General features: G+C 37.2%; 2 protein-coding genes across 2 annotated transcripts in view; one reads left to right on the top strand and one right to left on the bottom strand.

Moving 5' to 3' along the window:
* Positions 1 to 25456, bottom strand: part of LOC134744681 (transmembrane emp24 domain-containing protein eca) — a 351400-nt gene that overhangs the window by 254816 nt on the left and 71128 nt on the right. The window lies entirely within an intron of this gene.
* LOC134744623 (aminoacylase-1-like) lies at positions 1883 to 24675 on the top strand. The gene is made up of 9 exons (XM_063678501.1): positions 1883 to 2007; positions 5705 to 5871; positions 6988 to 7156; positions 9708 to 9854; positions 16693 to 16763; positions 20473 to 20589; positions 22354 to 22449; positions 23021 to 23154; positions 24459 to 24675. Exons 1-9 carry the CDS (start codon positions 1911 to 1913, stop codon positions 24661 to 24663), a joined length of 1203 nt encoding a protein of 400 aa, XP_063534571.1. The 5' UTR covers positions 1883 to 1910; the 3' UTR covers positions 24664 to 24675.

The raw sequence follows: 25456 nt of genomic DNA, 5'->3' as shown, positions 1-25456 counted from the left end.
GCAACCAGTTTAAAAGTGTTGAAAAATAAGCCAATATTATATGTCCACTGTATGTTCCTTTTCCCGCCGCCTCGGGAGCGCTATTCCACATTTTTATTTGACAACTTGTAACATTGAAGTTTTTGTGATATTAATCTATGACTGCTTTCAATATCTGGGAAACATATAAAAACTCAAAAATGCGCGTTTCCTCAGAGACAAGACTAGCTAGATCGATTGTTCGCCCCCGGAAACCCCCATATAGCAAATTTCAACGAAATCGTTAGAGCCGTTTTCGAGATCCCTGAAATATATAAATATATATACAAGAATTGCTCGTTTAAAGGCATAAGATAGTTTGAATTTTCATTTCCATCAAAACTACAAAATATATCACATTTTCCATCAAAAATAAGTAGAACTAATGAATTTTATTTTACGAGTGTCTCACGTAACTGAAGCGGTTATGCTGTTAAAAATTTAAAAGTGATATTGTCACCCTCTTTTCGCTTTCTCCTCTCATCTACTCAAAGGTTAACTGGAAGAGATCCCTCAAAGGGATAAGTTCGCCTTTGTACATCTTATTATTTGTACCATGTAATTTTTAATATGTATATTTGTACAATAAAGAGTTTACTACTACCACTACTATACATATTTATGAATTGAATTTTAACTAAATGTGTCACTTAATTTCAAACTCGGGTAAATCCATTCGACCCTTTCAGCAAATATCTACGCTATTACCTTTTCTTAATGACAAAATCGCATAACCTGACAGATGGATTTACCCGAGTTCGAAAGTTAAGCGACTCAAATATCGTACCTAGTTTGTGCGGTAGTGATTTCTGTATTAAATACAACAATAACGCTGTTTATTTTTGGGATGATTCTCAAAATTTACGCTCCGGGTGCCATATCGCCGCTATACTTACTCAACCTCGTATCTGCAACACTCATTTAATGACAAAAACACCCGTATTCCGAATGAAAGAAAAGCGACATTTCCATCAAATGATTGTTGCAGATATGAGGTTGAGTAAGTATAGCGACGATATGCCACCTTGGTATTTGCGTATGTTAAACTATGAAACCGATTCTTTAGTACAAATTGCTTTTATTTTTCAAATCCCAAAAAACCCTGCCCGAATCTGTGTTTCCGCATGAGTACAATTTGGGGCTCTTCAAGGCAAGAGTTAATAGGTATTTCATAGGTAAGCGTGCTCCACCGTAGACCACATCATCACTTACCATCAGGTGGGATCGTGGTCAAACGCCTGCCTATCCACACACAGCCTATCTGCCATCATAAAAAAAATAAAAATAACAGGAATATAACGGTTTACCGGTGACATCGCCACTTTCATACAAAAGTGGAAATATGCTCGCCATGTCACAAGCCGTCGTTAAACAAGTTAAAACTGTCATTGCTACTTTGTGGTTATATTTACATTCTTCAATTGAACACGGTCGTAAGTTGCATCCGTTTACAAACGAAATGGGTCACATTTATATTCTATTATCGTATAAGCACACTGCACAGTTGTATTTGAAAAAAAAAATTGGAGAATAATTTTGTTTATTATTGATTACAATAATATTCGGTGCGTGTGTTTGTAAAAATTGTTAAGAGGTCCTTCTTTGTACTGTAAAGTTTATATTGGAAAAGTTTCCTTTTTTTATTTGAATTGATAAAATCCGAATATGACTGTGTCATTCTCAGGCAAAGGAAACAACCCAATATTGTACTCGAGATACACAATTTTTGATTTTGTGTATTTCTTTTGTTTGTGTGCGCTGTTCCTTTTTAAACTAAATAATATAAATGGTTGCTGTGGTTACAATGCTTACTCTGCTCTGATTGTTGTTGAAGTTAACTACTGATTAACACGCATATAGTAATTTAACAAAACAAATAGAGCGAATTAGAAATGACAAGTGTAGAAATTGATTATACCAAGCATGCAGCAGTAATTAATTTGCAAAACTATTTGAGAGTTAAATGCGTGCATCCAGATGTTAATTATGGTAAGTAGTACCTCCCTACTTGGGGGCATTCAACCAGAATGTTGCTTACGAAATGCTTTGTGTAGCAGCAGCTACCTCTATCAAATGCGTACAGCTCGAGGATATACTGCCAATTTGTTAACTAAGTAATTTTTTTTTTTTTAACAAGCAGTTCAGAAACGTCTGCGGACGATGCTATTAAGCTTAGAATAAATTTAAAAGTGGAAAAATTACTGCCTTGGGTGAGACTTGAACTCACGGCCTCTGGATCGATACTCCAGCGCACTGCCAACTGAGCCGCCAAGACCTCATCCATAGTCAGCAAATCTTCCCACTATATGGGTCTAGGGGACCCTAGCGGTATCTACCGTAAGAGCGTTACACTTCTTAAACCAAGGCAGTAATTTTTCCACTTTAAAATTTATTCTAAGCTTAAGTCATTCTATTTTATTTATTCAAAAAAAATGTATACAGTCAATCACTGTACAATTTAGAGTCAACTTATTAGCTAAGGTACACAATACTTTACAAAAACAGTTTTAGTCATGAAATATTACTGGAACAAATAACGCTTCCTCAGCATTTTTAGATTCTTCTGGAATGTCCCCTTGTAGCTCCATGAGTTAGAATGAGGACTGTCTGTATTTTACTATTGTCTTAAACGTAACATCACAAAGTCGCTTCCTGCTGTCTGTCCCTATGTATGCTTACGGCCCGGCCACGACATTGCGCGGCGGGGCGACAGCGGCGAGCGGCGGCCATAGGTGGGAACGAAAGGTCTGATCGCTGTGTCTCGCTCCAACCTATGGCCGCCGCTCGTCGCTGCCGCCGCCGCGCGATGTCGTGGCCGGGCCGTTTAGATCTTTGAAACTACGCAACGAATTTTGATGCGGTTTTTTTAAATAGAGTGATTCAAGAGGACGGTTTATATGTATAATACATCACATCAGCATTGCACCTGTGCGAAGCCGGGGCGGGTCGCTAGTATATCTATTATTTCCTTAACAATGTAATCAACACTTGTCTCTGATTAGAGGCCATATTGTGTGGACTAATTACACTCAAATCCTACATATGTTTATGTATACACATTTTCGTAATCATCATTAGGTACAAGGGTTGACTACATTCAACCTTATTTCACGGAACTAAAGCCGAAATTTGAATTGCCTGCAAGACGTCAAGCGATGTTACGAGAGTAAATTGTAGATGCTGCAAGTGGTTGAGATATCGATCCTGGTGCAGTACAATAAAACTGTTGCACTAGGTTAAACCATTAGTGAAATAATGCCATATTTTCTGTATAATTACACCTGACCCTTGATTGTCACCTAACAGCATAGAGTAACTGATACTAGAGCGTTACTGTCATAGTAAATTTTGTAACCCCAGTAAATTCACTGCCATCTGTCGACACACTTTAAAACTAAAAATGAAGATTTATAAAAATACGATAAAATGTATTTAAATATAGATAAATGATTTTTTTTATTTGCATTAATTATTTTTATGATTTTGACCCATGTTCTTTCACTGATATGCGTTAAAATTGTTAAATAACAAACGAAACCGTCAACGCCATCTATACGACTGTAGGCCAAAACTAGTAGCGCCCTCTGAACGAGAATCAAATTTTCTTGATTTTCGAGGCACGTTTTTTCCTTAGACTGTATCCATCTATTACGGAGTTATATCTATCTTTGCCTAACAGTGACAATTGGCTACTTGACAGTTTTTAGGGTTCCGTACCCAAAGTGTACCCTAAGTTAAAAAAAAGGTTAAAAACGGGACCCTATTACTAAGACTGTCTGTCTGTCTGTCTGTCCGTCTCATGAATTGATATCTAGACAGTTGAAATTTTCAGATGATGTATTTCTGTTGCGGCTATAACAACAAATACTAAAAACAGAATAAAATAAATATTTAAGTGGGGCTGTCACACAACAAACGTGATTTTTTTGCCGTTTTTTGCGTAATGGTACGGAACCCTTCGTGCGCGAGTCCGACTCGCACTTGGCCGGTTTTTTGTAAATAATGTCAATCGAACTTGATTTTCCTGAGTATCAACTATATAGGACTCATGGCATTATAGTAACACGACGGTCAGAAATGAGAGTTACGTAAAGCTGACGCTCGCACTCGACGATTGAAACGACTCTAAGAACTAGATTACATATTGTAATGTGACGTTACAATACTGTAGTCTGTCCTAAATGTATAGAAGATAAAAAAAGCGAAAAATATTTAGAAACGCAATATGTATAAAGTTGTTACCTATACAATTTATTTTTCAATAAAATGTAAATTGGTACCATTTTCTTTTTTTCTTTTTGAAAGTAAAAAAACTTAATTTTTGAGATTATTGAGCCTTTTTTATAATCTCAATATATATTTTTAAATTTCCCTTTTTTTTATAATGGATGGCTCATTTTCTATCCATTTAGCTAAATTTTGTTATTATGTCGTTGTTAACATGTGTCAAGTAGCCAATTAGCAGTAGGTACATTGGTTGGTCGAACAAGTTTACATTAAAATTTCACGATTTTTACACATTTTTCATTAAGAAAATAGCATTTAACGGGAGACGGGTCTTTCTTCGAGACCACGGGGACAATGCCGTTCTCGAAACGTCGGAGGTATAATTTTAAAACTTAAGTTTTAAGCGATTAAATCCCATTTCCGTAATTAAAAAAAGGAGATATTTAAACGGTACCAACCATCGTTACTTATTGACCCGGAAATGCACAGGTAAATGTCAGTGTCAAGTGTCAATTATCAGCGTGGTGAAACAGGCCCCTGTCCGGGCTTTGTTAGGGCTCGGTAAAAGAGCCAGAGGTCAACCCGGCACCTTAACTCAAAGAATCGGCAGTCGCTTTTACGAAAGTAACTGTCGTCTGATTTCTAACTCAGAAGGAATTTCATTAAGATGAGTCCCTTATTCGCATGATGTTGATGTTTTCCTTGCGACTGGTATACCAAATCATATTTCGTAGTTAGGTACAATAGTTTCAAGAAACTCACATGTACCTATACGAGCCGAGGTTTGAACTAACCCACCTCCGCTTAGGAAGCACCTCACGATTAGGCTACCAGCATGTTCAAACGGAATACGAGTTCTGGGAAAATATATTTTAACACTTTTATCGTCTCTACATTTTATTGTCGAATGTCTTTCCTGTAACAATACAATGAGGATTTATGTTACGTTCAGGACGCTCAACGTACAATAAAATAAAATACAACACATTTTATTTATCAAAATGTATACTGCGGCACTTTTTCTCAGTGATTAAAAAGGTTCGGTTAAATAAGGTAAAAGAAATATACAAAGCTACATTGAATACAGATTCAATTCAAGCGGAATTTTATAGAATTTTATTAATTGATATTAATGATTCATTACTTTCATTAGACTCGAATCGTGGACTTAAAAGTAATATAATTTCTGCTGCCGCGCTGCTGATTATGAGGACTTACTGCTCGTTAATATAAAAAACAATTTTGAAAAATCATTAACTGAACGGAGAATACTACGATAAAATTTATTTATTATATAAGGGCAGTTTCCTTTTTTATATTGTATAAGTGTTTAAATTTTTTATTGAATTGATTTGACCATTAAATAATGGGCTTAATTTAACATGTGATGTATTAAAAACCTCATTTCAATAACTTCTAAATCAGTACAAGTCTATTAAAAATAACCTTACTTTTGCAGACGAAAGTATCAGCTTTCTCACGGCCCAAGCGACCGCCATAGGCTTGCTTGCAAAAACGCACCTAGTGTCTCCAAAGAACCCCGTACTAGTGGTAACCTGGGAAGGTCTGCAACCTGAGCTGCCGACTATACTGCTAAACTCGCATATGGACACCGTGCCTGTAGAGGTAAGTCCAGATGATAGTGAACTCTATTACTTCTTTCTTTAGGTACAAGGTTGTATCTGGTAATATTTAATGCAAATAAATTATCTTTATCTTTATCTTGCCTGCAAAAACGCACATAACGTCACTAAACAACCCCGTGCTGAGTGGTAATCTAGGACGGTCTGCAACCTGAGCTAGTGTGGCTATACTGCTCCACTCGCGTATGGATATCGTGCCGGTAAAGGTAAGATCAGACAATAATGGCCCATATTACTTCGTCTTCAAGGTACAGGCTATCATAGATTACCTACAAAAACGCATATGGTGTCGGTAATTAATCCTGTACTTATACCCTGGGAGGGTATACTGCTCAAATCGCATATGGATATGTTGTACCGGTAGAAGTAAGATCAGACAACAATGATTTAGATTTAGAATTATATTAGATTTTTCTTTTTTTTTCTTTAATATATGACATCTATTACAGTTTTTAATTATAAATAACAATATATATATTAGATTTAGATTAATCGAGCTAAATATGCCTCCAGTACCTATGACCAGTGTAATTTTAAGATAAATCTGCCAGAATACCTTGACAAGTATATTCAGTGTTATTAGTTATTCCTTAATGAGTATTCGGGACGCCTGCCTCAGATAATCATCAATGTAACAAAGTTTTTTATTTAAATGGAACGTCCTTTTAAATTAAGAATCTACTCGTAATTTTCTTCCTTCAAACTAATTTTACGGTTTTGAAAGGTGATACAAGAAAAATGAAAACACGGCGAGATTGAATTAGGGAAAATGTGTCTTATAAATGCATATAAATGTCTGCATAAGTATAAATGCAGCATAACTGTCAGATTTGGTAATTCATAAGATGTTCTTAGAATCAAAATATCGCTTGCAATATATGAATACTTATAAGATGAATATCGCATTAAAGCGGTAGGTTTTATTTATTTTTATTTATTTATTTATTAATCTTGTTTCAAATATTCGTATTGTACGAACAACAAGCAAAACGCTTGAACTTTTAACCTGATTACGTTATTTTCTAAATAATAACCTCCCGTTTTCAAATTCGGTTAAACAATATAGCAGCATCTGAATTGTTTATTGTGATTATTTTAGGGAACTTGGAGGCACTCTCCATTCGCAGCAGAGATAGAAGACGGTATGATCTACGGACGCGGCGCGCAGGACATGAAGTCGGCCTCCATTCAACACCTGGAGGCAGTGCGCGGTCTCATAGCCAAGGGGAAGCGGCTGAAAAGAACCGTTCATCTTTCATTCGTGCCAGGTTTGCAAGTTAATACCTAAATAGATGACGCCACACTAGGTTTTGGGTTATTGGGTACAGTGCGGGGGCATGGCGGGGGCTCATGGTACTCGGCAAGCGGCTGAAGAGGACCGTTCATGTTTCCTTTGTGCCAAGTCTGTCACACGCCAAAGCAAATAAAGTCTGGGTCTTCAGCATCTAGACGCGAAACTCAAGAGGACGCTGTTCTAACCTTCTAGTCAGTTTCATACGTTAATGTTCTTGAGAGCGCTGCTATGCTTGAAAGGTGTAGGTACTTGTGTCATAGTCATGATAAGCCCTTGTGTTATGAACATATTTGATGGTTCCAAGCAATACCAATTAGACATATTTAGGAGAAGCAAACAGATTAGACACTTAATTGAATATCGTTTCATACAAGCAATATTAGCGACAATGTTTGTTCGTTAGGTAAGTATATTTATCGCCTTACCATCAGTACATCTTAAAGTAAATATATACTTCCATTAGCCATGCATTACCTAGTATTATTTTCTTCTCTATTTATCTACTAAGGGCCACTTGCACCATTCACTAACCCGGGGTTAACCGGTTAAACCGTTAACCCAGTGTCAAATTGGACTGGTAACCATGGTAACTACAGGTTTACAAATGCAAGTGGCGCTAAGTATCTCACGAGATAGAAAAATGTTCAGTAAGATTCAATTGTAAGTAGCGTCTTCTTACACTTGCAACTTGCAAGCATTGTATTTTAAATTCCGAGCTCAACGCTCAGGCAGTGCCGTAATACAGAAATCGCGTGTCTCCCGAAGAAATAAATTATTTTGCGAAAAGGACAGAAAACAGTGCCCTAGAATCCAGAGTTTTTGCGTCAGGTTCTTGTTCTGTAAATATTTAGGCGCATCCTTTCGAAATATGCAAATCTGCATGTTTTAATAAACAAAACGTGGTTTATATTCTGCCGGACTTCCACGGGTCAAGCGCATAAGCCAGAAATAGTTATTTGTTATACAAGGGTGCAAAGTTGTATTTTACCCGCGAGTGTTTCAACACACGAGAAGTAAAATACATTTGCACCCGTGTGTAACACAAAACTTTTCACCTCACTATAGCGAGGAAAGTGCAATATCCACTGGCGTTAGATCATCTTTATCACTGGAATCACTAATTTTTTTACAATATTATAACAAAAACTCTGGAAATTCTGTATTTTTACGTGAGAAGTTATTAAGTAAAAATTTTGTTGACAATGTTGACATTTCTGACGTATGAAATGTCAATGATGCGTTTTGTAATTGCATCGAGTCAACTTGTGCGTTCAGAACTATATTTAACATCATTATTAAAAAACAAACGTTTCTTATGGAACTTTAAGGTTTATGACATAAAATCATTAAATAAAGCTAAATTTGGTATTTTTTATTAGATTCTCAAACCATTTGTTTAATGATAATTCATATCGAACGAACCATTATTATAAGTGTTTTACGTTTTGTTATCTGTCAAGCTACTTAAACACGCTCCATCCAAGGTCAAATTACTTTCCCCACTAGTGGATAAAATGCGTTTTTCCCCGCTTGTTTTAAAGGATAAAAGACAACTTTCCGAGCTAGTGAGGGGAAAAGTTATTGCTTTACTTTATACTTCCGTTATACCTAATTAAAAAATGAAGAGAAATGCAGTAACGTAATTATTCGTAATTAAAATTAGCAATAACTTGTTTAACAAAAAAAAACTTAAGAAGTTAAATAAGATTTCAAAATAATCTGAATAAACTAGAAGGGACATTAGGAGCTGGCTATAAAGGACTTGTAACGACCTGGAACGGGCTGGTGTAAGTGCTTTGATCTTTCTAACGCAGGGGCACTGTAAATTGCGGAGGAACGAAAAAGTAGACCTTAAGAGGAAAGTGGACGAGTGGGCTCACAAACGCTTCTCTATACAAATTTAGCCTTCTGTGGACATTAACAAAGGCGCCATTCATTTATTACGTAAGACGATTTTTTACCCCCTCCCACCCCTTTGTAACAAAAAATAAGAATAGGCCAACCCCCCATGTATTGCGTAAGAATCTGACGGAAAAATATATACACGTTTGGTTTGTTTTAGTTTTGAAAAAAAAATCATTTTTGGAACGTTTATTTGTAACTACTGGAGTCCGTGTAAACTAATTGCACCGTGTTTGATAGCATAGACTGTGGAAGTATTACTTTATACGCCATAATTTAATACAAATTTTAAAATTTTCGCATCTTTGTGATCTTACGTAAGAACTATTAAGACCCCCTCCAACCTACTTGTAAAAAATATGACATGTTCGACCCCCTCCCCCCTCCCTAAATCGTCTTACGTAATATATGAATGGCGCCATAACAGAAAATATTAGGGTATAAGGTATTACACAATTTAACGTTTGTTTTTATTAAATATTACAAGAGAGAGGAAAATTTGGGTCTACGTCTGTATGGAGCAGTAATCTCCCATTATTCTCTTAAGGCGGGCGTATTCTGGCGTACAGTACATTCAGGAACAGAATTAGGTAGCAAATTAAATGATGTTTTGCTTGTTTTAGATGAAGAAAAAGGTGGCGAACAGGGCATGAGAGAGTTTGTTAAGACCGAGGCCTACCACCGTCTAAACGTGGGTTTCGCTCTAGACGAGGGACTGTCCAACGCCGGCGAAGAGTACCTGGTTTTCAACGGGGAGAAGACCAAGTGGCGTGAGTACTGTGTTATTGAAGACGGAGGCCTACCACCGCCTGAACGTGGGTTTCGGACTATAGACGAGGGACTGTCCAACGCCGGCGACGAGTTTTTGGTCTTCAACGGGGAGAAGACCAAGTGGCGTAAGTACTGTGTTCTTGAAGACTGAGGCCTACCATCGCCTGAACGAGGATTTCGCACTAGACGGCAACCTCTTCAACGCCGTCGAAGAGTTCCTGATCTTCAACGGCTAGAAAACCAAGTGGCGTGAGTGGGCCATATGCTCACGGCACGGCGTCGTCACTGTGAAACGCCGCAGCGTCGCAGAAGATCTCCACGACGGCGTCGCGCCGTGGCCTGAATGCGAGGTTCCCACTGAACGATCTGTTTGTTATGTCTGTCTGTGGTTTTTTTTAGAAGAAGGGAGTCATTTGCCGTCGTTACAGTGCATCAGTATTACGAAGTATGGACCGGGGGCAGCGCTCAGGCAAAGATTACCTTCTCGTAACGTTTGTACCTACGATACTTTTTTAGGATGAGAAACACGTCAAATAAATAGCACCTACTCTATGAAGATTAAGTAAATTTATGGCTTATTCATAAAATCATACGATTTTTAAGATATACAAATACTAATACTGTGTAATGTGTATTAAGAGTTTTCCATAAATGAAAAATAAAATACCGGGTTAGTGGGATGGTGCAAGTGGCGCTAAGAGTGATTAATTGCGAAAAAATAAATCCTTAGCATAACAGCATAACTTTGCCAACAAAAGTTTTAAAAAAAGTTGGTAAACTTTCTATTACTTCAAAGGACTGCTATATAAGTGCCAAGTAGCACATAAGAGCATTGTTTTAACTACAGATAACGGAACAGTTTATTCCCTGAAGTGAAATAACCGTCAGTTTCGAGGTGGCTCTTTGTCTTGTTAGTATAACGGGCAGTTAGCGATATGGCTATGTAACCCATATAAACTCCATGCAAACTTATATGATTTATTGTATTTTAAAAATTATTTCATGCCTCATTTCGTGATCAAAAATGTAAATTTGAAAAACAGTTAGACCAAGATAAGTTTGCAACTATTTTTATAGCACACGCAGTGCAATTTCATAGAAGTTTGACGTTTGAAATAACACTTGCACTGCGTGTGCTATCAAAATCGTTGCAGACTTTTCTTGGTCTAACTCTAACATGTAGGTACAATATAGGAAGTATTACTGCAATGTTCTGCCGCCAGAGTGCAGCACTAGTGCACATACTAAACCATAGAGTAACATACCTAGATACTAGGCCTTAAACAGTTTTTTGACAAGTTTTCACTATGACATTGATGCATCAAGGCGGTTTGTTTACAGGTAGCAGGTAGCCTACCGCGAAACGCGAAAATCGAAATTTCGTTATCTGCCTCTCTATCGATCGAATAGGCAAGAGTGATAGAGAGGCAGAATCCGAACTTTCGATTTTCGTATTTTGCGGTAGGCCCTGTGATTGTGCTAGTAATTCGACGACCGGGTTGGCCTAGTGGGTAGTGACCCTGCCTGTGAAGCCGATGGTCCTGGGTTCGAATCCCGGTAAGGGCATTTATTTGTGTGATGAGCACAGATATTTGTTCCTGAGTCATGGGTGTTTTCTATGTATTTAAGTATTTATATATTATATATATCGTTGCCTGAGTACCCATAACACAAGCCTCCTTAGGCTTACCGTGGGACTTAGTCAATCTGTGTAAGAATGTGCTATAATATTTATTTATTTATTTATTAGTAATGCCCTCTACGCAGAGTTTTACGTAATATTCCCTATTGTTAATTTTCCAAGTTACAATCCTTCAAACATTAAAATTGTTAGATGACTGCCTGCTGCCTAAAAATTATATCCATGTCCCTCTCCGGGCAACCACAAACACGAAGATTCCTATAATCGTAACCCTTTTTTTGCTTTGCCGTATAGTTGGGAGAAAAGAAAAAAACGGACAGCACCACTTTCGCATTTATATTATTAGTAGAAATAATGTAAACCGTAATGTTTTAACCAAAAGTTTATCACTTGTAGAAGTCAGATGAGCAAAGTTTGTTCCCTTTGAACTTCGGTTTCAGTAATATTATTACGGCTTAAAGTTGTACCGAGCAAAACGGCCCTGTGGCATCGGCGGAAATTGACTTGCATTAACTAATTAACGCTTAAGAATTAATTCGTAGAGTTTGTTGTTTTACGGTTTTCTTTTCTACTTATACCTACAGCGGAGAGCAACGAGAAAATTATACACTTTCCTCTGTTGAAAGGAAAAGTCAGGATTAAAGAATTGAATACTCATACTTACCAATACCTACTGCAATAACGAGCTAGATCAATAACAACTCACTTAAGTTAACTATAAACTAAAACATAAGATATTTGATTTTCATAAATTGAATTGCTAGTCCATAGTGATTTTATAAACGTAATGTTTTTCTAAATTTTATTAGTACCTAAGTACTCTAAACTAATTTTTCACCTCACTCGCTCGGAAAACCTCAGTTTATAGCGCGAAATCTGCATGCAAAAGTCTATTTTATCCGCTAGCGTGCAAAAGTCATTTAAATTCCGAACACTATGAATATGTGTGTTTCTCTTGTTTATTTTGTTTGGATTTGAGTGTGTTATGTCTTAAATTTGATATGTTAAATAGAGGGCAAATTTAAATGTTTTTTTTGATTGCATCTCGCATTTTCCTCGCTGTAGTGAGGTGAAAAGTTGTGTGTTCCGCACGGCTGCAAAATTATTTGGCGTCTCGTGTCTTGAAAGCCTCGCTACGCTCATGGTTCAATCTTAGATTCCTTCGGTCGCTCAGCTTTCAATTTCAACACTCACGCCAAATAACCACTTTGCTGCCTTGCATAACAAATAACTATTCCTTTTTTTGGTGTGTAAACAAAACCTTAACACACGATAGAACAACGAGGAAGGTGATTTTGAAATAATTAGCCCGTGACGTGGCTGGTTGAGCTGACGGACGACCGGATTAATCACCATAGGGCCTACCGCGAGCCACGTTCGATGTGTTGCCTCCCTGTCACACATACGTACGAATTTACAAGTGCCACAGAAAGGCAACACGTCGAACGTGGTTCCCGGTAGGCCCTCTGGTTACAAGGTTAAAACGTCTTAAAATAAAGAAACTTTAAAGGCTAATTTTCTTACTTTATCCTTATAGGCATGTAAAAATCATCAAGTTTTTTAAAGTTATTTGACAATAGGTAGTCAGAGAAAAATATAATATATCTAAATTCTAAATCATTAATTTTAGTAACGTCCACAGAAAAGTCGCTGGTTTTTCCGAACGTTTTTGACCCCACAGTAGTAGCAGACTATCCTACGCAACATAAGTATGAAGATCATTGAAGATCCTAACTATTTTTATCAGGGATAAGGATATTTCAAATAATTTTGCAGTAAGTAATACCAAAGATAGATATAACTTCGTAATAGATGGATACAGTCTAAGGAAAAAACGTGCCTCGAAAATCAAGAAAATTTGATTCTCGTTCAGAGGGCGCTACTAGTTTTGGCCTACAGTCGTATAAATGGCGTTGACGGTTTCGTTTGTTATTTAACAATTTTAACGCATATCAGTGAAAAAACATGGGTCAAAATCATAAAAATAATTAAAACAAAAAAAAAAAATCATTTATCTATATTTAAATACATTCTATCGTATTTTTATAAATCTTCATTTTTAGTTTTAAAGTGTGTCGACAGATGGCAGTGAATTTACTGGGGTTACAAAATTTACTATGACAGTAACGCTCTAGTATCAGTTACTCTATGGTAATACCTTCTTATCTACCTGAATAGGTAGTATATGACTTACCTTACTTACTTGAATTATGAAAGTTATAATAACACGCGCAGACAATCCATTTCCGACACATTACCACTATTACTTATTCTGTGACATTACGCGCCACCACAACACAACCCTTAGTAATTATGACCTTCAAGAGCGTGACTGTCACCCGTTTAACTACACCTTCTTGGCCTTGCGAGTTACTAAGCCGTTATTATTTACTTTTGCTAACAACTTTCCAAGAAGGGAAGATGGCAGTTTTAGACTCCGAAAAAACGTCGAAATTGAAGATCATGTGGCTGCACCCAACATTATAGGCGAGACAAAAGCTCACCGTCTCCGCTGGTTCGGCCACGTTTTGAGAATGGAGGAGGATCGCGGCGTTAAAAGGGCGTACCTTGGACGCCAGGTGGGGCGGAGGCCGGTCGGACGTCCCAGGTATCGCTGGGGCGATGCTGTTGGAGTAGATTTGAGCGCTCTCCATGCCGATAACTGGCGGGAGATGGCACAGGATCGAGACGACTGGCGTATACTCGTGTCGGAGGCCAAGACTCATTTTGGGTCGCTGCGCCATTAAGTAGTAGTAGTAGTAGTAACAACTTTCCGCTATACGTATGTAAATAATATTTATAGAGTACTTTTTGCTTGTAACTTTTTTATTATTATTCTAGGTTTAGGAGAATCTTCATTAACAATGTTTCTTAACGCCACTTGCACCATCCCACTAACGGCACTAACCCGGGGTTGTAATCGGGGGGGAATTAATTGAACCGTATTTTTTTTATTTTTTCTAGAATTCTCAATAAGCCACCTACAAAATCAAAGCTCACACAAATATACTGCAACATATACAGCTTACAAATCCACGCTTCACTTACATAAACCAAGTAAAATTATACCTAGCTATAAGAAATCGAAACAAGCTGAATAACATTTTGTTATTCGATATTTTCTCGAGCAATCGCAAGATTCGCAAGGCTGCTGTTACGGACCCAGAATACTGGATCTCATAAAAGTTATTTTTGCTAAAATATTGTTATTGTGGCATTCCACAGTGCCGACAGATTTTATTAGGGTCCTCATTTCAATGCATGATTCAAATGTTTTATTAGCGTGTTTTTCTAGTATGGTGTAGGTGTAGTTGAATTTTTTCTTAGCAGTTAGAGCTTTATTTATAACATTGAATCCAATTAAATAATTTAACTAAAAATTAACTACACTACTTATGTCCAATACGACACTAAATAAAAAGTATAAATTAAAAAAAACTGGACAAGTGCGAGTCGCACTCACCCACCGAGGGTTCCGTGCTTTTTAGTATTTGTTGTTATAGCGGCAACAAAAATACATCTGTGAAAATTTCAACACATACACATAACAACTCCCAGCTCATAAGGTTGTCTGTCTGTCTATCACGGTTCATGAGTGACAGACAGACAGACGGACAGAGGAGTCTTAGTAATAGGGTCCCGTTTTTACCCTTTGGGTACGGAACCCTAAAAAAACGATCAAACTAACGTAAAAAAAAGGTTAAAGTTTGTGAAGGTGATTTTCTTCTGCAGTTTATTTTATTACCATAATTACTAACCCGTCAAGTTTCACAAAGTTCATATTGGAAACTACACATAACTTTCCTCGGGTATCATGCAATAATTTACTTTACGCTAGCACATGTTGAACTTTCCAAGAATATAGGTGTCCCCGACACCGAATCCGGGAGTAATTCATGGAGTGCATGGGCGGAATTAGCTCATGGAGAAATTATTATTGCTAATAGGGAAATATTTATATTAATATTTTATTATTATATTATTTTCCTATTAACAATATTAAGTATTTAACAGAATTTGAAAATTTAAAGCTCATTGCCCTGTTGTAAAAGCGTGCATATAGGCTCTGATAAAATTGACATTCCTATTTTTTCCAAGGGTTCCTTTAATAATCTTTATTGATAATCATTCCGCTCTGTGGGAAATTAAATACACATATGTACAGACAAAAATACAGATATTTATAAATTGTTATATAAATTTAATGTTATTTGCATGCTTCATCTGATTATCTGGCCTACCTTTAAAAATATTACGACCACAATAAACATTAATATGGTATATCGATTAAAGTTTCAACCGGTGTAAAAAAATTGATGAATTGATTGATTGATGTGTTGAATGTGAATTTGATGTCAATTGTTAACGAGCTCATAATAACTGCAATGCTACTATGAATCAGACAAACAGCAATTATATATTTAAATATGAGATATAATTAAAGTAGCGAGCAATGCGGACCGGCCCGCAGTAAGCAGCGCAATGAAGAGGAGCGCATTACATTACTTATTCATCCTACCGACTGCGCCAAGTAACTCGCCTTACGAGGGCAGCTTGTGTACTTGGAACACCTAAAATATATTGATCCACTGTTTTGAAAGGTAATATCAAAGAGGATATAATATTATAGAGCGGTACTGTCATAGTAAATTTTGTAACCACAGTAAATTCACTGCCATCTATCGACACACTTTAAAACTAAAAATGAAGATTTATAAAAAGATTGTTTTTTTTTTATTTGCATTAATTATTTTTATTATTTTGACCCATGTTCTTTCACTGATATGTGTTAAAATTGTTAAATAACAAACGAAACCGGCAACGCCCTCTATACGAGAGTAGGCCAAAGGTAGTAGCGACATCTGATCGAGAATCAAATTTTCGAGGCACGTTTTTTCCTTAGACTGTATCCATCTATTACGGAGTTATATCTCGCTTTGGTAATATCGATTGTTAACACTTTTAAAAGCCTTTGTGATATACATACACCTTCGCCTAAAAATATATAAAATCTAAAATATATTTATATCTATCTTCTCTCTATATCTAATATCTATCTTATTGATTTAGATCACACATTTCGATGTGATTTCAACGATTAATTTAATAATCTGTAAATCGTTTTGTGAACCGTACTATCAGCAGTGATATAGGTACATATTTTGTTTTTATAACTACTTTTATTTTATTTTCAGAAATAAAGATAGTGTGCACTGGAACAGCAGGACATGGTTCTATGCTGCTCCCAGACAATAGTGGCGAAAAGGTACGTGCCTCGTCTGTGCAGTGAAATTCCGCAAAAAATTACTCAGATAAAAGTTTTTCTTATTTATATTTAGTATTAGTACCTATAAAATGTCACTTGAGTTTTAAATACGTTTATTTACCAGCTGGTTTATTCAGTTGTCTGGGTCTATAAGCCAACTATTACTCGGGGTTTAATTGCCCTCAAATAGTTTACTTGCCTAATAATTCATCCCGTATGATTAAACTAGATTCCTAGGTTATTTTGAAGACTATGCAAGGAATAATAAGTATGACAGCTGGTATCACAAGTTTAGCAGCAAACGTATGTGTAAATAGAGATTGGAAAAATGCGAAATTAACTTTGCCTGTTATCACTTGACGAACCATTGAATCGCTTTAGATGGAATTTGGTAGGTATGCAGATTGTTTGAATCTGGGGAAGGGATGTAGGATAATTTTTGTCCCAAACATCATCGTTTTACGCAGATGAAGTCGCGGGCAGAAGCTTGCATGATCATATGTGTGCTATTTACAAGTAATAATCATATAATATACTAAAGTAATAGAGTTAGAAGCGCAGTTATTAAACTGGCGCACAGCCAGTCGCGTCTGTGTTTATTGCGCCAATGAAGAGAATTATCTCCTACGTTCACCCATTACGATTTACTCGTACCTAAGTGTCTACTTAGGGAAATAGTTTATAAATTTGAATAACTACTATTAATTCCGTTTTATTTTCAATCTAAAAATCATATATTTGAAACATACAAATAAAAATTACATAGAGAAATCACAAACATTAATTGGATGATGTACGTACAATTTTTTTAAATATGGAGAAATTTACACCTCCGGCAGGACTCGAACCTTGGAACCATTGGAACACCGGTCCAATCGCTTCTGCCAACTGAGCCACGGAGGCCTAGTCTTCATTTGAGACTCCAGTGCCCGTTAACTTAAAATCAATTCTTACAGGTAGATGTAAATTTTTCCATTTTTCGTTTAATTAAAAAAATTTGGAATAACGCTCGCAGACGTTTCTGCTACATAAAAAATAGTTTGATGTAGGCACAGTCAGCAATGATATTGCTAAGGAATTTTGCATACAAATTTTTATGTACCTTTTTTCTGCAGCTGACTGTACGTTAGTGCCGCGTGTCTTCATGTAAATTGTGTCTTTCATACTGTTCGTTTCATTTTCTAAAAACTCTCGTGTCCAATTCACTTCTGCACTCCTACATTAGGTTTAATTTAGGCTTACACTTCGAATAAAGGCTTACTTATTGTTGTTACGAGTATAGTAGCGTAGCGTAGCCGAACAGGCTTTAGGTTACTTTTCGTTCATGTCGTCTCGGATATGGGTGAATATGGTATTAATGCATTCAGTATGATGTCCTGAACAAAACTATATGTTGTGAAAAAAGTTTGTACTGCCGATTTTATGAGGTCACAGCAACTACCCCGACCACTTTCGGGCTTGTCATCTCATATATTTGTATTCAGGACATCATACTTAATGCACTGATACCAAATATATGTACCTATATCCGAGACGACATGAGCGAAAATCGTTTTCTCAAAGACATTCGAGAAAAGGCCAGGCCACTAGTAATAGCTAACACAATTTTTTATAATACGTGTTTATGAGGAAGGTTTGAGAATGAGAAATATGTAAATATTTGTTAGGTTATGGACAGGATACATAAGGGTATTAACGACAAAATCGGTCGTTTTACGATCCGATATAACAATCTGTTAACAAGACAGCTACAGCGGCAGAAGGCTAACTGCTAAGTACTGGCCACAAGGGCGAGTGCTTGACACGATTATCTCGAGATAACGCTTGAGGGACGGTTCTTCCTAAGAGATGAGACATGATTTGCAGCCCTATTTAAAGACACAAATTGCTTGGGAACACATTAACGGATTTTTTCTTGTTTATACCGCATCGGTGGCAAACAAGAATACGGCCCGTGTGATGGTAAGCGATTACCGTAGGCTAGTGAAACAGGTAATTATGTAATACTTAAAATTGAGATAGGTACCTTGTTAATTTTTCAGGTAAAAATAGATTTTTTTTCTGAAAAAAAAATCTAATCAGACTGTATTAACCAACCATGCCCATAATCATTAAGAAGCATTAGAAAATAAAGAGATACATTTTGTCTGGCCCTATTGAAATAATTTCGGTTGTTTGAAAGTTGTCGGAACTGTGTAAAATGCAAAATAAAAATAAAATACTTTTATTAGCTATTATGTATTAGCTAACCTAAGGATACCAGAGCAATACATCAGCATCATACAATACATGTATAACAGCGTAACAACGCGAGTGGTGTCACCAGCAGGTGTAAGCAACAGTTTTGAGGTCAGAGTCGGTGTGCACCAAGGATCCGCTCTCAGCCCTCTGCTTTTTAACATCGTTATGGACTACATCACCAAAGATCTCCAAAAACCAGCCCCATGGACACTTTTATACGCTGACGATGTAGTTCTAATTGAGGAATCACTACCGGAAATCCAAATAAACATGAGCAGATGGCTAAAAGCCTTAGAAAGCAGTGCCTTACGGGTTAGTCGTAAAAAGACTGAGTACATGCATTGCGATTTCTCTGGGAAAAAGAGCAACAATCAAGCACCACCGACTATCCAAGGTACACCATTAAACCAAGTAGAGGAATTTAAGTACCTGGGATCTGTAGTCAACATCAAAGCAAACACGGAGGATGACATATCCAATAGAATCAAAACTGGCTGGCTCAAGTGGAGATCGCTCTCCGACGTTCTCTGTGATGCAAAAATACCTATTAAGACCAAGGGTTCCGGGTATAAGCGAGCGGTCAGGCCGGCCTTGCTGTATGGATCCGAGTGCTGGGGAGTTCGAAAGCAGGAAGAACAAAAAATGCATGTCACCGAAATGAAAATGCTTCGATGGGCTGGGGGTGTGACCAGACTAGACAGGATCCAAAATAGATACATCCGGGGGTCGTTCAAAGTGGCTGAAATACCGCATAAAATGCAAGAAAACCGCCTGCGCCGAACCAGCGTAATGCGCCGAAATGAAGACCACATGACTCGAGAGGTACTGGCCATAGAAGAAGGCAAAAGAGGTAGAGGCCGCCCACCAACCACCTGGATACAGACAGTCCAAAAAGACTTGCTGACGACGGGCTTAACGCCAGAAATGACGCAAAGCCGCCAAGTTTGGCGAAAAAGTATCAGGAGGGCTGACCCCGAATAGGGATACAAGCCAGGGGATTGATTGATGTATTAGCTAACATGAATAAAAATAATATTTGCAGCGGGCCTGAGTGACTCTGCAGTACCGGCCAAAAATTTATCACCTTACGAACGTAAGATCTCACTTTTTTCGCGTAAGAACAAAGCTTTTTATTTTAGCAAATTATTTTGCGAGTGTCATCGTTCATAATATCAATGTAGTATTTGCACATTCAACCATAGATGTAGGTAACTTACATCCATGCATTCAACCAATTTGCCACAGATACATTTTATCGTTTGTTTGTACGAATCAGTGGCGCCCACTTAGGTATACGACAAATTTTAATTATTTAAGCTTGTAGGTGTATAAAAAAATTGAGTCCGCAAAAGTTCCATACTGACAAACGTTAGCGTAATCATCGCTTTAATTTCCCTCACCACGCACTTGTTGTGAATTTACGTATAACATTGTAAGCCGGATATCTGTAACTTTGTACTGTTTTCAGGTGCGACACGTAATTAACAGGTTCATGGAGCTACGAGACAAGTACCGCCAACAGTTGGTGGACGACTGGAGCCTTACCATCGGCGACATTACCACCATTAACCTCACCAAGCTCGAAGTTTGTATACCTACATACATAGAATACTTGCATAAGCATCCCTATATTTATAATCGACTAGCTTTTGCCCGCGACTTCGTCTGCATGGGATGATGATGATTGATAAAAACTGTCCTACGTCCTTCCCCGGGCCTCAAACTATCTATTGGGGGTTTGGTATGGACCAAATATTATCTAAATCGGTTCAGCGGTTTAAGCGTGAAGAGGTAACAGACAGACAGAGTTCTTAGGTACTTTCGAATTTAAGTATAATATAAATAGGAATAATCTATGTTGTTTCCTGTCTTAGCGTAGTTGAGTTAAAGCAAGGAAGGTATGAGTACGTATTTCAATGGAAGTGGTAGTATATCGAAATATTTACAAATATTATTAACTCAATACATAAATGTTTATAAAAATTTGATGCGTTTGTTGTAGACAAAAGTCGGCCCATCAAAAACACTTAAAGAACAAAGTTTTACCGAAAACAAAACTGAGTGAAATTCCCTTGAATAATTCAAAAAGCTACTTCACGTTCAGTCTAAGTATTTCAGTCTACAATTAAATCTGAATGCATATCGCTCTGTGTTTTTACTGAGGACTGGGTGGCAGGGTGCTCCAGGCACGTTCCAGATAATTGCGGTTAAGTTATAGCACCTACGCGGAGCTGTTTTAGTACCTGGATAATAGGTGAACTTCGCGAGGTACTAGAATAGTTGTGAGTTCATTTACGATAAATATATTCATGTTGTTAAATCCACATTTACTTCGAGAAAATCGACCTTTCCAGTAACATTGCTATCAATATTCAGTTTTCAATTTCATTCCATAGATGGTAATTTTATCCAATGTGTAAATATAACGTAGACAAAAACTTAAAGGCAAACATATAGTAGGTATATTTTCAAAGTAGTGATAAAAAATGATTAAGTACATTGTTAATAGTTTTCATATTCTCAGCACAGGTGTAGTAATAGTTTGTGGTTTAATTGTATCGCTGTACTTACCAACGCTTAAATAAATTACTACAATGTCGCGGTATTCGACATTCATTACAGTAATAAATTTATCGATAGGTACGCCATTGAAATTATACTGTATTACAATTGAAACAATAGAAACTACATTTGTACGTAGGTCTGGTACAATGGATAGATGATTGGATTTTTCATAAAAGTAAGAATCTATTTTAGTTATTTACCTAGGGGGCTATTTGACATGGTAAACAGACAGCATGTGACATGATAATCATTTCTGTCGACGCTCTTTGCGACGCTGTTAATTATGGTTGTTACATAATATAGTTCAACAATTTTAACAACTGATGCCTATTCTTGCTATTATTAATAGTTCGTTAGTTTTCTAAAACACGAGGAGCATACCTAGTTCGTTAGTTTTCTAAAACTACAGTTTACAGATGAGGAACACGAGGTCCGAAGAAGCGATAGAGCAGCAGATACCGAAATTTCGAATTTCGATTTTACATTTGTCTGTCGTGTTGTGTTGTATCGTGACGCATATCGGTTTCATACATTTAATATGGTTGCGTTCACATTTGTCTGATGCGATATGTATCAGAGAAATGTGAACGCAAAAACCATATTAAATGTATAAAACCGATACCCGTCACAACACAACACGACAGAAATGTGAACCGGGCTTTAGACCTCGATACTACCGAACCGCAGCGCATACCCTCCTGCTTCTTCAGGAATCCACGGACTTCTTTGCGACAGGCAGAATAGGTCATAATCCGTAATATAATTATAATTTATTGTCTTTAAGGGAGGCACTCTCACCAACATAGCGCCAGAGAAGTTTACAGCTACCTTCGACGTCCGGCTGGCCACAACGGTCAACCATGAATTATTTGAAAAGATGGTAATGTAAAGCATGTCAATATTTTAAGCCAAATCCGCCTGTAACATATTCTGTACACAATAGTCGAGTTTAATTCTGCCAACTGTTAAATACAGAGCGTATTTTTTTAATAAAAATAAAATACTTTGACAAGTAGGTGAAAAATAAAGTGAGCCGATGAGTGCTATCTCTAATGGCTCTGTACAATTAGGCAAAAAAAACAATTAACTCCCGGTATTGCTTACGTACTTACTTGGACTAAACAATCTAGTCACACTTACTTTTCTAAATTTTAATTTCTATGTTTTACTATAGTATTCCAACTTTTCAATTCGGTCTATTGTTTAAATAAATAAAAGATTTATGTAAAGAAACATTAATTTAAAAGTAAACACTATTTGTGTCGCAAAAAGTTTCATTTACCTACGTGTCGATGTTATCCCAGAAACACAAAGAATCATAACTAGTTATTCCCGCAACGTGGACAAGACGTGCGGCAAAGCACTTCACACCTTTGTCCTTTTGTATTCGTAAAGATAAAGTTTTAAGATCAGTAGTAAGTTTTAACATCACACAATTTTTTCATTGATAGATAAACCGATGGTGCAAAGAAGCTGGCAGCGGAGTGACCGTCGAGTTCGAGTCCAAGGAGCCACACGTAGCTCCCACCAGAATAGACGAGAGTAACGCTTATTGGATTGCTATGAAAAGAGCAATGGAGAGCATGTAAGTAACGAGTCAAGTTAAAATAAAAGCCTTTGAGAGCCTTGAGAGCTCCTAACAGTCATCACGCCCTGAGCTCCTAACAGTCATCACGCCCTTGACATCATTGACAAAACAATATATAGTTTGTTTTGTCCCCTGTAGGAAAGAGGTTATTTTAGGTAGATACTTTAATAGTTTAAATAGATTAGATGATTTTGGCTCTCGTACAGTTTTGCCTCTCCTCTGGAATCCAATGACTGTGCTTCGGTTGAGGCCCTTCCTACGCTGCGGTTTCTGGTAATTATGACAACAGAGCAATTATGACCAGCCCACTTGTTTGAACTTGGTTCCTCATTTATAATTAAGTAGCTTTAGCCAAACCGCTTTTTATTGATTACCCATACTAACTTCCACCCCCTTTTCACCCCCCAAAGGGATGGCTATTCAAAATGCATAAACATTCTTTGTTTCTTCCGAATAGCTAAATGATAAAAGTCATAGTCCTTTTTTAAAGAAATTATTGATTTCTTATACAAACTTCCACCCCCTTTCCCTTTTTACACCCATACGGGATGATTTTAGGGATAAGAACTATTCTTTATCCTTCCTTACAAGTCTCACAACTCAAACTACCTATCTCCTTGCCAAATTTCATCTAAATCGGTTCAGCGATTAATGATTCCCCATACAAACTTACATCACCCTTTTCACCCTCTTAAGGGGTGAGTTCTGGGATAAAAAGTATCCTATGTCCATCCCCGGGACTCAAACTATCACTATACCAAATTTCAACTAAATCGGTTCAGCGGTTTAAGGGTGAAGAGGTAACAGACAGACAGACATTCGCATTTATACTTAACTAGCTTTTGCCCACGACTTCGTCTGCGTGGAATTAGTAATTTGGGTACCTTAATTCCTAAACAAATCTCCTTTTTAAACCATCCTTTTTTCACCCCCAAATTGGTCCACACTATACATTTCCACCCCATTTTTTACACCCTTAAGGGATGATTTCGGGGATAAAAGTTATTCTATATCCTTTCCCACAGCTCAAACTATCCCCATACCAAGTTTCATCTTAATCGGTTCAGCGGTTATTGATTCCCCATACAAATTTCCATCCCCCTTTTCACCCCCTTGAGGGGTGAGTTCTGGGATAAAAAGTATCCTATGTCCTTCCCCGGGACTCAAACTATCTGTATACCAAATTTTAACTAAATCGGTTCAGCGGTTTAAGCGTGAAGAGGTAGTACACAGACAGCACTTTCGCATTTATAATATTAATATGGATAGTATGGATTAGTATGGATTTTTCCATTTTCCAGGAGCATCCCGATAATCCAGCGCACAATGCCGGCCACGACAGACGCGCGGTTCCTGCGCGCACACTGCCCAGCGCTCAACTTCTCACCCATGAGACGAGTGCCACCAATGCCACATCAGAGTGACGAACATCTACCGTTGCAGGTCTTCGTCGAGGGCATACAAGTGTACGAAAACATTTTGCTGGCTGTGGCTAACGTTAAATAAACGAATTTTATCTGAATACTAGCTTTTGCTCGCGACTTCGTCTCCGTGGAGTTGGTAATTTGGGTAGCTTATTTTTATCCAATCTGCTTTTTATCGATTCCCCATATAAACTTCTACTATCCCCCCCCCCTACCTCCCCTTAAAGGATGACTTCTGGAATAAAAACTACCCTATATCCTTCCCCGGGATTCAAACTATTTCTGTACCAAATTTCAACTAAATCGGTTCAGGTTTAAGCGTGAAGAGGTAACAGACAGACAGACACGTTTTCGCATTTATAATATTAGTATGGATATACACATCTAACTACAAGATACAAACATGGTGTAAATTATGTATGTTTTTTAAAATCTGAACACACCTCCAGCAGTGAGTAGCTTAGGTATCTACTGTGCGTCTGACTTGGAATCTCGTAATAGGCGGTCCTATTATCAAGAAAATCCTCATTAGTATTTTTCTGCAATTTTTACTGGAATACCTGTTAAAAATGGTGTGTATAAGTCCTAAATCAGACAAACTACATTACGCCCAACAGCCACCCTTTATTTACCGATAAGAGGCAAATAGCGGCAACAGGTCCGTAATTCATTGCTGGCAACCTTTGCAGGTTTCCTTTTCACTTAGTTAAGCAAACTATCGACTTTTCGTCCGCAATTTGTTAAGGCATTATACCAGACATTAAAGTTTCAGTAGCGCAATAGCTAGCTATTTATTTAAATGCGAACGTTAATATTAGTGGCTAGTTTAGATAAGGAAACTATCAACGTTTAACTTTTAGCATTATTAGTAACTA

This window comes from Cydia strobilella, chromosome 10 (assembly GCF_947568885.1).
Source record: "Cydia strobilella chromosome 10, ilCydStro3.1, whole genome shotgun sequence".
Lineage (NCBI taxonomy): Eukaryota > Metazoa > Arthropoda > Insecta > Lepidoptera > Tortricidae > Cydia > Cydia strobilella.
Note: the sequence above shows the minus strand (reverse complement) of the source record. Positions and strands in the feature narration are given on the sequence as shown.